This window comes from Octopus bimaculoides, chromosome 4 (assembly GCF_001194135.2).
Source record: "Octopus bimaculoides isolate UCB-OBI-ISO-001 chromosome 4, ASM119413v2, whole genome shotgun sequence".
Classification (NCBI taxonomy): domain Eukaryota; kingdom Metazoa; phylum Mollusca; class Cephalopoda; order Octopoda; family Octopodidae; genus Octopus; species Octopus bimaculoides.
The window spans coordinates 38,348,153-38,362,101 of NC_068984.1; the positions used below are offsets into that span (position 1 = coordinate 38,348,153).

General features: G+C 34.6%; 1 protein-coding gene across 3 annotated transcripts in view; it reads left to right on the forward strand.

The window, feature by feature from the left end:
* LOC106878700 (myc box-dependent-interacting protein 1) overlaps nt 1-13,949 on the forward strand; it is a 120,225-nt gene that overhangs the window by 81,926 nt on the left and 24,350 nt on the right. For all 3 annotated transcript variants that reach the window (XR_001410535.2, XR_008263893.1, XM_014927996.2), the window contains exons 4-6: nt 5,014-5,108; nt 9,227-9,322; nt 10,909-11,016. Coding sequence is in view for 1 of the 3 variants with exons in the window: in XM_014927996.2 (XP_014783482.1) it covers nt 5,014-5,108; nt 9,227-9,322; nt 10,909-11,016 (299 nt within the window). In the remaining 2 variants the exon portion in view is untranslated. The remainder of the gene's footprint in view (nt 1-5,013; nt 5,109-9,226; nt 9,323-10,908; nt 11,017-13,949) is intronic.

Genomic DNA, 13,949 nt, shown 5'->3' on the forward strand with positions numbered 1-13,949 from the left:
GGAAGTCTTTCCAAAATATCTTTACAGAAAACAGCTTCAGGAGTTGTGAAGAAAGAATTTGTATGTAGTCTGTTTCTGAGAACTATTCTATTGGACATCTGTCTAATCACGTCTTTTAAGGTACACACACATACATAAAAAATGTGAGGTCATGGTAGAAAATTTTTACGATAGTTGATTTATAGAAAAGATTGTTAAATTTTTGAAATGCAAATCTGTGAATGAAAATTAAGTTCAGACCTCTACGTGGTAGGTAGACTTAGTAGAAATAGCAGCCAATCTCCCTGAAAACACCCTACTATATTAATGCGACAATTCTGCATATTATGTAATTTGAATGAGAAACTGTGACTAAAGATGAAGATAATTAACCCCACAAAGAGGTGAAAGAAGAGAGACAGCATAGCGAAAGTTTTGGCTGTAGTCCCCTTGTTGCTGTGTGAGCAACTAAATAAAGAGGAGATTTGCATTAGAAAAAGTTTTAATCGATTTTCTCGGTAAGTATGAGGGCTAGGAAAAAAATAGAAGAGGCATTAAGAAGTTGACGTTAAGAATTGCTTTAAGAGTTAGAAAATGTTTGACATTTCAATCATCACCAAAAAATGAAGCTGTAAGAATTTACGGGGAAATTGTATGTAAGAAGTAAAGCAGAAATGATTTGTAACTGTACTGCCAAAGTTCTGCAACTTAATAGCAGACGTATCCAATTTAAGAAAAGTGAAGATAAAAGCTAAGTGGAGAAGTATGGAATAAGTCATTGTTATACATTTATAGAAAAAATAGACCTTAGAGAACAAAATGTAGCTGAGAGCTATTGTATTAGACATTTGTCTAATCAGAGAGCAGAAATTGAAAGAAGGTATATGAAATGGATGTGTGTGTGTGCGTTTTTTTGCGGATAATTTGGTGGGAGTTTTGCAGTCAGCATGAGGTGGTTTGTGTTTATCACTCAAGTCAAATTGTTGTGAATTTGTCTGTAATAGCAATTCCCGGACAAGTGAAAATATTTTTTTGATATGTGGTTGGGGAAAAAAGGGGATCTTTTGAAGTTGGCATGAAAGCAAAAGAGACAACGAGAGTGCAGTTGTATGAGTGAAGTTCTTTTGAAGTTGCGTGAGACGTAAGAATTGGTGTGTGTGTGTGTGTTTGATGGGGTGTGTAAGACAGAATGTGTGGTGTGTATATGAATTGCTTTTGTGAGTGCGTGTGAAGAGACAGAGTAATGTTGATGGTGTGTGTGTATATGAGAGAAATAACTGAAATTTTTCATTCAGGTTTTGTAGTGAGTGATTGAGAGAGAGAGAGAGAGAGTGGTTATGTATGTATGAATGGCTTCAGTGACACACACACACAGAGGTTGTTTTAATCGATTTTCTCGGTAACTATGGGGGCTAGGAAAAAATACAAACCGCATTCCAATCTATGCACCAGTCTCTACATGTGTGCCATTTTTCAGGCAAATCCACCCAGCCGTTTGGCTGTGAACCTCAAGACAAGAAAGAATACAACGTTCACACATGTCAAATTTATATTATAGATTAAAAATTAAAAATAAATATGATTCACTTCTTTAAAAAGGTTTCTCAATGTCAACTTCTGGTATTGATGCAGCAATGGGGAAATTTTCTGTTTTCATTTGCAAAGTCTCTCTCTATTCTAATATTTTCATTTCAAGTTTTATTTCACTATTTTATTTCACAACTACGATAAATTACTGAAAGAAATATTTACTAAGTTCATAAATTTAAGTATTTGGTACAAGATAGTTTTTAATGAGCTTTTATTTATATGGTTTTTTTTCATTTCATGTTTGTCATTCGTTGTTTGCAATGTTTTCTCTCTGTCTCTCTCTCTCTCTCTCACACACACACTGTTTCTCTAATATAAACACACACACACTGGCTCTGTAATATAAACACACACAGAGACACTCCAGGTTTGATTTCATTATTACACAAATATCACATTAGAATTTTGCAATTCAACATAGGGTGTCCAAAAAAATATGGGCATTCTTTCACTTGAACCTGCACACTGTTAATTTCTGTAAAATTTTTTTAATTAATTTACTTTTTGCACACAATGTTCAGCTCTAGGTATTTGTAGTCAGTCACACATGCACATGTGGTTTTGTATGTATGTCTGTATACATTTATATATATATGTGTGAGAGAGAGAGAGTGAAGGGGTGTGTTGTCATGTATACGTACATATATAGATACATATGCATACATTTTTTTGTATGCATGTGTGTGTGAAACAGAGAGAGAGAGAGAGAGAGAGAGAGTGATGTCTAAGTGGCACTCACTCTCTCACACGCACACATATATACAAAAAAGATGTATGCGTATTTATTTATGTACGTATGACAACACACCCCTTCTCTCTCTCTCTCTCACACACACACACACGTCCATTTCATCTGATGTGTGTGAGTGAGTGTGTGTGTGTGTGTGTGTGTGCATGGGGTATTCCACTATTGCCGTTTATTCCAATCACTCTTGTGAAGATATTCCCGTGACTCATTTTTTCATTATATATATATGTGTGTGTGTGTATATATATATATATATATATATGTACATTTCAAAATAAGCAACAAGGATATCCAGAGGTAATGCAGTACAATCGTTTCATGTAACTCCATTTAATTGAACAAAGCAACCATTACATCAATTTAAATGCAGAGCAATCCTCAGCTGCACAAAGACATAGAATTTAATTAAATTAAAACAGATGGACACAGTATAATTTTACCTAAAATCTCCAAGAAGTTAAGGAGATAGACAAAGAACATGCTGACTTCACTTCCACTTAAAAGCTACTAAGGTATCAGGAAGAAAGACTTGCTACAGATTTTGCTTGTCACTGTTTTATGGGGTCAGCTTATAGACTAGTATTATCAAATTTTTGTATATCTAAGTCTTAGAGAACAGAGGGCAGTGTCTGTTAGGGGTAGGGCTGAGGGATTCGACAAATCCAGCTGTAGAAACTCTGCCAAATTTAGATTGGAGCCTGGTGTTGCCATCCGGTTTCACCAGTCCTCAGTCAAGTCGTCCAACCCATGCTAGCATGGAAAGCGGACGTTAAACGATGATGATGATGATGATGATGATTTATCTAAATATTAACTTATTAGATGGTGTCTATGGAAATTGTTCAATTGGAATTTAACTGGTATTTAATAAAGGAGCACTAAAGCTAAACAACATGTTAACTATATACTAATTTAATTAAATTGAATTATTTTAAGTTGTGGAAATACCGGTATTGTTTTATATAAGCTAAGTATAATTTAATAGGGGTACAAAGATTAGATTTATTAAAGGCTAATACTCTAATCTTTATTAACTTAACTTGAGTCTTCTTCTATGTTTTGCTTCCATATCTGGAATTTCTTCTCTAAATACATTACTGATTCAGCATAAAACTAGGTCATCAGTGTAAAGAAGTTCCCATGGAAAGCCAATGTTTTATAGCTTGGAGGACAGTGACAGAGGAGTTATAATAAATTAATATATTTTTAATTTGTGATGCCATCTATGTAATGAATAACAGCTAAATGGGTGACACCATATTTAATGCTTGAAGTGTCCAAAACTCAGGTATGATTAAATATGCAGTGGGATAAAACTAATATGAGTTAATGACTAATCTTATTTCTATTTCACAAATATTGGATGCTTTTCTAGATACGTTTCAGCTTCCTTAGAAGTATAGTCATAGTTTCATTTTTGCTTGCTAAAGCGCTAGCAAATAGAGCATACTGAAATGTATATGTGGTGGTAAGTATTAAATAATTCCGAGATAGTATCTGCGTAATAAATAAGTATTGTTGCTGAGAATGTTTTAACAACACAAAAACCTGTCTAGTTACTTTTTATATTTTTATAAAAAATTGAAGCTATGATATTCTTCTTCAGTTAATATTGTTTTTCTGATTACAGGGTGGTAAATGGGCATAATTGTTTCAGCACAGGATAGAATACCTTGCAGTTTTTGTTCCAAGTCTCTGTGCTCTGAGTTCAAATCCTGCTGAGGGCACTATGTCTTTCATCCTTTCAGGGATCAACAAAGTCAGTGTTGTTGGGAGAATTGGTAAAAGTTTTAGAATATTTGGCCATTGGATGAAATACCTTGCAGTATCTGTGTTGGTTCTGTGCATTCTAAGTTCAAATCTCACCTTCTGTCACTAGAAAAAAGAAAGGTAACACCCCTCTTGTCAGGAGTTAGAACAGACAATATCAGTAATGGAAAAAACAAACCTTGTTTCTTTGGTTTGACTGGAAGATTGATTGCTACCATGACCACCACCTTTCACTCCATATTTTGTCCTACTTTTTATTTTTTAATGTACCAAGTATTGAATAAGCTTTCACTCACTTACCTACTTCTGTTACTTTTGCCTTACCTCCTTTTGAGATTAATGATGTCAGGAACAATGGATTGGGAGAAATGCTAGTATCAGATGAGACTCCTTGCTGTATCTCATCAGGCTCTTTCTATTCTAAGTTTAAATTTCATCAAAGCACCAATAGCCAGGGCTGATCACTTAGTCAGAGGAGCACCCCATCCTGCCTGCAAATGGCCAGTATGGATAAAGTGGCAAGGGCCACTTTATCTGTGACACTCACTCAGAAGTGGTCTGATAATGACTGAATGGAATGGGTAGGAAATGAATGAATGTATGTATGTGGTGTTCTTAATAGTGAAAACCTCCATCTTAATCATTTCCATCTCACTTCTCTCATCACATTAGCCTTCTAACAACTCCTTATAGTTATGACCTGTCTTCATCAACCCTCTCATCTCTCCTCCTGTATTTTCTCTCTTAACTCTTCTTTCTCCTTCCCCCTTCTTCCTTTTCTGCCTCCTTCATTCATCTATATTTTCTTCCTTTGTACTTCTCTCGCATCCCTCTCATCATCATCATTTAATGTCTGTTTTCCATACTTCTTAAAACAATACTCGATACTCTTGGTGTCACTTTAACCTTGTTTATTTCTCTTCCAGCTGTATCATATGCCAACAAGACACTCTGTGACACATTGTATGAAGTTTATGAAGATGACTGGGAAGACCAGAAATCCTTCCACAGTCATTTAGAGGTAAGTATTCACTTTATTTAAGTACAATGATAGTTAAATTAGGGTTTCTTCTTGAAGGTTTGATGTTTAGTTGTTCTGACTTCAAATCCTGTCTGCCTTCCATTGATATTATGAAATACATCCCTGCTACACACACATGCACATGTATATTATGCTTCTATAATTTCTCACAAAATTTTTAATCTCAGAAAGAGTTAAGGCTTGCTCCTAAAATATATTTTCTTGTAGTTCTTTAGAAAATTTAAAAGGAAAAAAAATGTTGAGGATTTTAGTAAGTTCATCAGTCCATCCATTCTCGCGGGTGAAATAAGCATGCATGCTTTCACTCGTTTGTGCAAATTCGTTTACATAAACACATTATGTGAAATCTACAGTTAAGAAAAGTTTATTTTGAAGAAGCTGATAATGATCACTATCATTGTTTTAATGTCTATTTTTCAATGCTTACATAGGTCACATGAAACTGTTGATGCAGAGAGTTTTAAGGCTCAATGTTTTTTCTGATACCAATCCTCATGTGTTTTCAAGCTAGGATAGCTATTATTTATTAGGAACAGGTTATGGATTTTGTGTAGTGTATACTTTAAATAGTGAGAGGATAGAGATAATTTGCTAAGACAGTTTATCTGGAAGAATGTAAAAGAGATTAGAAACATTGCATTGTTAGAGACATATTGAAATGTAAGATTAGTTAACCCCTAAGTTTTATAACAATGTTACCAATACCAGAATGATGTAGAAGATACCACTTTTACATGCATTTTGATTGAACAGGTTTGTTATTGGGAGTGGAGTAGAACAAGGTTTTCTGTAGCTAGGTAAAATTAATAGTATTCAGCAAACTGGTTCTACTCCTTTATCAAATTGAATAGAATGAAGTAAATTTCCTTGACCCATTTTTCCATACTGGCATGGGTTAGATGGTTTGGTTGGAGATGATAAGCCAGAGAGCTGCACAAGATTCTAGTCTGTTTTGGCTTGGTTTCTATGGCTGCACACCCTTCCTAACACCAACCACTCCACAGTGTGTACTGGGTTCCTTTTACATGTCACCAGCATGGGTGCCATTTGTGTCTCCGGCACAGGTGCCATTCACGTGTCAGAATCAAATAATCAGATCCAACATATAAAACATTCTTTTTTTTTCTTCTTATTTTGCTACATACAAGGCCATATTTTTTACAGGAGAGGGTTAGTTGTGTGTGTGTCTGTGTATGTATCTGTATATGTGTGTATTACTAGAACTTGTTTTATTGACTCTGGTGAAGTTGAAACCAAAGTTGGCCTTAATGACATTTGAACTCAGAATGTAGAGCAATAAAACTAAATACTATAAATGATTTAGGTTCAATGTTTTGCCTGTTCACTACTTCATCATCTATTAAATTTTATGCCAGTGGTTTACATGCCACCCAAGTCTGTTTGCATCATTTTTGAGTCACCTTTTCCTCTTCCTTATTCATTTTAATGAATGTATCTAAAACTCTCTCTCTCTATCTCTAAACAGAACTGAATGTATTTATGGCAACTTATAAGGATAATCTATTTGTGTATCAAAAGTAAAAGGAAAATAACTTAAGGAAAATGTCATATCATTAATTATATAATTTAATGCAACTTAGTGTAATAACCTCATTAATTCTAAATGTTTACAACTATTAGCATTGAGCTTCCTTTTTCTATGACTTGGCTCTCTTTTTTAGCACAACAAAATAAATGCTTGAATCTCAGTTGTATACATGCCATTTATATTACAGAGATCTGATGAAACAAGTTTAATTATTGTTTAATTACTTTGTGTTTAAATAATATAAATTGAGGTGGGGGTGGAATAATAGATGTTCTGGCACCCTTAATTAAAAACAAATATCAATCATAAATAATCACATCCACAGGATAGCTGCAAACATCATGAGGTGTTTTGTGTTGTGTTTATATGATTGTATTATTGGATCCATTCAAATGTATAAAAAAAATACACAAAAGAAAAAAAAAAAGAAAAAAAACCCAGTTTGCAGAGATGAAATACTAGTACGCCTATCATGTGAGCATTTGAATAAAGAATCACAAGTTAGATCGAAGAGTACTCTTAAATGAAACAAGGGAACCCTCCCACCTAAAAACACAACCATTTTATAAGATTGAAGGGAGATCAAGAATAAAGACTAATTGAAGCTGTCCTAAAAACTGGAAGTGATTATCTGATACAATATATCACAATTAGTAACAGTAACACTAGCGCCACTGTTGTTGTTACTACTATCACTACTACTGCAGTTGCTGCTGCTGCTTTTACTATTACTACTGCTGCTGCTGCAGGTGCTGTTGTTGCTGGTGCTGTTGTTGCTACAGCTACTGCAGCTGCTGGTGGTACTACTACCACTATTGCTACAGCTTCTGCACTTGCTGCTGCTGCTACTACTACTACTACTACCACCACTATTACTACTACTACTGTCATAGAAGTTACAGCTGCCATAACTATGACAATGACATAATGTTACACAAGCAGATCAATCATTCATTGTATTCTGTAAAATCAATCAGGAGTTGCTACTATACAAATTCAGTGATCAAAACTTAATGGAAAACGATGTCTGTATACATCTACACACACAAACACACACAATCATCATCTACTTCATCATCACCATTGTTTTAATATTCACTTTTCCATGCTTGTGTGGGTTGGATAGAATTCACTGTGACAGATTTTCTACAGTTGGATGCCCTTTCTGTTACCAACCCTTACCTGTTTCCAAACAAGGTAGTATTTCTCCATGACTAGATATGTTTTCATGGAATGCTATTTTTATTTATCATAATCACTCACATGACATTGGTTAACTCAGAGGAAAGAGTAGAAGACACTTGCTCAAGGTGCTATGCAGTTGGTCTGAATGCAAAACTATCTGGCATCTGGATGTGAAGCAAAAATCTTAACTGTATCTGCTTCTGATTCATATTTGAATTTTTTCCATGGCATAAAATGTCAGAACATGCCAACAGATATTGTTTAAACCATTTAGCATATAGTCATAGTTGATGATATGGCTTGTAGTAAGCCTTGTTCGGTATGTGGCATTGATAAGTCAAAAGAATGATGAAACATTGATGTCTGTCACTCTATGAAATGACCTGATGTGAGTTGTCTTGCTTGATTGTGACTTACTTTCAGGCATTTTTTACACTAGGTGCAAGGATTTTTGTGGATGGAGTTCTGATTTTAGAGTTGGCAGTGCTCTCTTATTACATAATAACTATTGTCTTTTTCATCTTCTGTTGTGATGCAAAGTGCATTTTTCATCACTTGTAACAATGCACTGCAGAAACGACAGGTTGTTATTCCTGGTTATAAAACTGCTTGGTGGAGCATTGTGTTTTGTTCTCGAACCTAAGCTCAAGCATTTCATAAGTTTTTGTAGCATTTTGTCCCAGTTTAACAAAACTTTATTGCATAGTGAGCTTCCAAATGTCCCCACCGCATTCTGAAAACTATTTAACTGTGACAAACATTGTTTAATAGGGTGTATTCAAAATGCTATTACAGCCATATCCTTCTGTCTAGAATAATAGAAGTCGGTAGGTCAGCTTATTATATGTATAGTAATGATATACTAAAATTACAATAACCAAGGACAGTTATAACTGCCTCTCCTAAAAAACAGCCTCAAAACTTCTGGAATGCTCCTTGTACACTAGCACCAGTCTGTGAGAGGTGACTTGGACCATGACTATTTGTGTAATCCTATCAGCTTGGAAAGCAAACATAAAATGAAGATGATGATGTATAGTGTAAGTGAATTGACAAATCTGTTGAGCATTAATGGCATCAGTTGAAATGGAGAAGATAATATATTTTGGTGGTATGGATATGTAATGTGTATGATTATGTTATCTGCTGGGTGAAAATGTACCTTGGGCTGACAGTGAAAAATACATCAAAAGGAAGAATTGAAGTTATCTCAGAGTTGTGTCACTACAAATGAGACCATAGGGTCAAGAAGAATACTGTTATTCTGTGCAGCATGCCAAATATTAAATTCGTAAGTAGAAGTTAAAACAGTAATGATGATGATGATAGATGAGGTATTTATATTTTTAATTTCTTGTTTCAGTCTTTTGAATTGCACTGGATGGATTACGTAAGTTCTTTAAATGACCATGTCCAAGAGCCAATTATAATACATTTGAATAAATTTCCAGAGTTAAGAGTAAGTTAAATTTTCAAAATTATGTTTAATTCTTTGTCTTTCCCAAGTATGACATCCATAATATATGATACACATTCCTAATTTTTTCAAGTAATTTGGGACCTGTGAAAGAAAATCTTTATGCTGTTCAGAATATATAAAACAAGGGTTAACTAAAAGTTTGAAAACAAGCATAGACGTTCAGAATGAACTCATGAAAATACTTTGGACAGGCAAAGCATTAAAATGCCACAAAGTCAGTTGTGATTTATTCATTTCTCTGTATGGTACTCTACCACTAGTTTATACAAAGTACCAGCTTGTATGATGATGAGTTATATTAAAATTAATGTAATTTTGTTTTTGTTACAACTCATAATTGAAGATTGCTATATGATAAAATTCCTAGATAGGAATTCTACAGTTGGGGACTCATATTGTTATTTCTTTTTTAAAAAAGCAATTCATTTCAAGGCTGGAAAAGTATTCATTTCATTGTTTTTAAAAATAAGTTTATTGCTGCTTTATTCTAATTACTATATTGTTAGTATAATGAAGTAATGAGGCCAGTTACATGTTAAATACCTCATTTTTATTCGGAAACAATGCATATACACTGATTTGTAAAAAAAATTTTGTATTGCGTTTTATGAATAATAGCATTGTTGGTTATGCATTTCCAATAGGTCAGTTACTTATTCACTGCATTTATAATGGCATTTGTGTAGTTTGGCAAATCAAATATCACATGGGAGTTTTGCTTCAAAAAACTAAGTCTTTTTTTTTTTTGTGGTGGTGGAGAAGAAGGGTTTCCTTGTTGATATTTACATTTCTCTCAATATTCACCATCAAAAGACACACATAATCATCATCATTTAAAGTCCACTTTTCCAAGCTTGCATGAGTCGGAGGGAGTTTATTTAAGGTAAATTTTCTTAGTCGTCAACCCTCACTGCTTTCCAAGTAAGTTGATATTTCCCCATGCCTAGACACATTTTCTACGGAAAACTAGAAACAAACAAACATGGCTTTTATGACAGTGAGGCTCATCTACAACCATCTCATGCTGTCAAAACAAGGTTACATGCACACACACACACACACACACACACACATATATGACAAGCTTCTTTCAGTTTCCATCCACCAAATCTACTCATAATGTTTTGGTCAGCTTGGGCTATAGTAGAAGACACTTGGCCAAAGTGCTATGGCATGGGACTGAACCTGAGACCACATAGCTGGGAAGCAAGCTTCTCAACCTCATAACCATGCTTGTGCATACTTATATATACTTATAATGATGGTTTTTTGCACAACTTCATCTTTGAAATTACACTCACAAAGCATTGGTTAGTTTGAGACTTTGATAGAAAAATCATTTACTGAAGGTGCAGCTTTGTGGGGTCAAACCCAGAACTAAATGGTTGCAAAGCGAATTTCTTAGCTGCATAGTCATATCCATGCTTCCTTATTATAGTTTTAATCTAGATATCTCCCCTTTAATTCGAATGTTTGTTTAATCTCCATCACTACATTCATAATAATCTTCATTGTTATTACCTTTAATGCTATCCTCATCATCATGTATTTTCTACTCCTTTCAGGTGAAAATCAATAAAAGAGGAAGAAAGCTTGTTGATTTGGATAACACGAGGCATACACTAGAAAACCTGATTGGACAGAAGAAAAGAGATGAAGCAAAAATTGCAAAAGTAAGAATAACATATTTCATTACTTTTACTAAAATTTAGATATTTTATTTTATTACTTTTATTTGTGGTAAGATGACAAATTTATTTTACATCTTTATTTTGCTGGTTTCAGATATTTACTGTATGTTTATGTATGCATACTTGGGCATTCATGTGTATAATATTAATTTATATATCATCATCATCACTTATTGTCAGTTGTCCATGCTTGCATGGTTTGGATGGTTTGACAGGAGCTGGCCAACCAGAGAGCTGCCTTGGTTCCAGTGTCTGTTTTCACATGGGTTCTATGGTTAGATGCCTTTCCTAATGCCAACCATTTTACAAAATGTACTGAGTGTCTGTTACATAGCACCAGTAAATCTACTTTTTAAATGGTACTGGCACAGGTGCTTTTTACTTGGCACTGGCACAGGTGCCTTTTATGTGGCACCAGCACAGGTGCCTTTTATGTGGCACCAGCACAGGTGCCTTTTATGTGGCACCAACACAGGTGCCTTTTATGTGACACCAGCACAGGTGCCTTTTATGTACACCAGCACAGGTGCCTTTTATGTGACACCAGCACAGGTGCCTTTTATGTGACACCAACACAGTTGCTTTCACATGGCACCAACATGAGTGCTGCTATGTGGCACTGGTACAGGTGCTGCTATGTGGCACTGGCACAGGTGATTTTTACATGGCATTGGGATTGATGCTTTTTATGTGGAACCAGCATAGGTGTTTTCTGTGTGGCACTGGCATGAGTGCCTTTTATGAGGCGCCAGCATGAATGCTTTTCACATGGCACCGACATGGGTGCTTTTTACTTGGCACCAGCACAAGTGCTTTTCTGTGTCACCAGTACAGGTGCTTTATCTGTGTCATCAGCATGGGTGCTTCTTACCTGGCACCAGCGTGGGTGCTCTTTCAAGGCATCAGTACAGGTGCTTTCCACGACACCAACACGGGTGCTTTTATGCAGCACCTAACATGGGTGCCTTTTACATGGCACTCGCATGAGTCCTTTTTACATGACAGTGGCACGTGTTTTTCATGGCTCCAGCACAAGTGCTTTTTATGTGGCACCAACTCATATATGTATAGTTTCAAAAGTACTTACAAAGCCAGAAATGGTCTTATACAGTGCAAATGTATGTACTAGATAGTTTGTATCAAACATACGTAGAATGTTACAATAAAACTGACTTTGAATGATGTATGTAGATGTACTGATATGGCTATTTGAAATAAGTTAAAATATATCTGTGTGTGGCCTTAAAGTATACAAACATTATTGGATTCTAATTAAATTTTTCATACAAATTCATACATGTATTTCAATAGATTGTCATGCTTCTACTACAGTGTTTTTTTTTTTCCCCCATTGTTCCTCATACATGAAGGTTGGACTCAAGTGTCAGTCCAACATTATCAACATATAGACACTTCAGATCTAGATGACAGGCTGTCCATTATTTCTTTGGCAGTCTCTAAAGATAAGTGTTATTCACCTCAGAATAGAGGAACTTCTTAGGTCATCAATATTAAATGTTTATAAGTACAGTGTAACTACCAGCTGTGTCACCAATGAGGTTACTTAACAGCAGCAGTTAATTTGTCCTCAAATCATACCTTACTATCTTGAAAAGGAAGAACATATTGACAAGGTAGTTCTGGTAATACAAAAAGTCATGATCACAGCTGGAGCACTATTGATTTTTGATCGGTTTGGTCAAGGCTGATCTGGGACTGAATGACGATAGTAATCAATGCTTCCTCATAGAGCAGTCCAGGTCAACATATTTGGATTGGACAGATCAAATTGGTCTTTTAGATCATAAAATGGTTCTTTGTTATAAGTAGCTCTTTTTATACTTATTGTTTATGATTTTGTTTTTTGTCACATTTAAGTAAAAACTTTTTGATTGAAAACCATTTTTTCAACACTTAGAAGCTCCAAAGGGCCTAAATTCTAGTGACAGTATCTATATGACAAAGATGAATAACACTGAGGAAACTTAATATTGATGTTTGATGTCCACTAACTCATCATATACAGAGTGAAATTGCTTATTCACAATAATTCAAGTCTTTACATCTACATTTGTATTTCAATATTGGCATAGTTCTTATTGTCTTTTCTAAGTTTTTCCATTGCTCAGTTTGTATCTGTAGGATTCTGTTCAAATGTCTTCTCACTTTAAAAACAAGTTTCAAAATAGTTTCTGTTTACAAAGGTGTCATGATGCAACAAAAAATTGAACTATATTCCATTGACATCAGTCTAGAATGTAGGTATATTTTCCAGAAATCTCACTTCAGTATCTGATCCAGCAAATTAGTGAATCACTAGTTGCTACACAAGAATATTAAAAGTTCCCTTGACTGAGTGATACTTTTATATCCTGACATCCCGTCTCCCATTGCATAAAATATCTGTTGCAGTAAAACTGTGCAGAAATTTCCTGATAGCCCTTTCTCATGGCTAGGTTAACATAGTAATGTGAATAAAACATCTTGACCAGGTATATTATTAAATGTGTTACACTTAAAGGTATCTGATATTATTTCATAAATGCATGTGTTCATTCTTGTGTTTGTGCATGTGCATAATGTATGTTAGGATATAACATACATTATGCTCGAACACAAGATTTGTATGTTAGGATCTGTGATTCTTTATGAATCTTGTTTTTGGAGATACACAAAAAATAGAATATTTATTTTGGTCCCTTTGTTTCCTCTTTGCTGAAAATGTGTTGCCAGTCTGTCTAGATTGCTCTAAATGAAAAGAAAGAATTTTAAAACTTGTTAATTTTAATTTAGGTATATTTATATCTGCTTGAATCCATATAGCTGAAAATATCTATCATTTTTACTTCATAAATGTGGAATAATCTCAGGTTATAAAATATTTGCTTGAACATCTTATGCAAATATATCCAAGC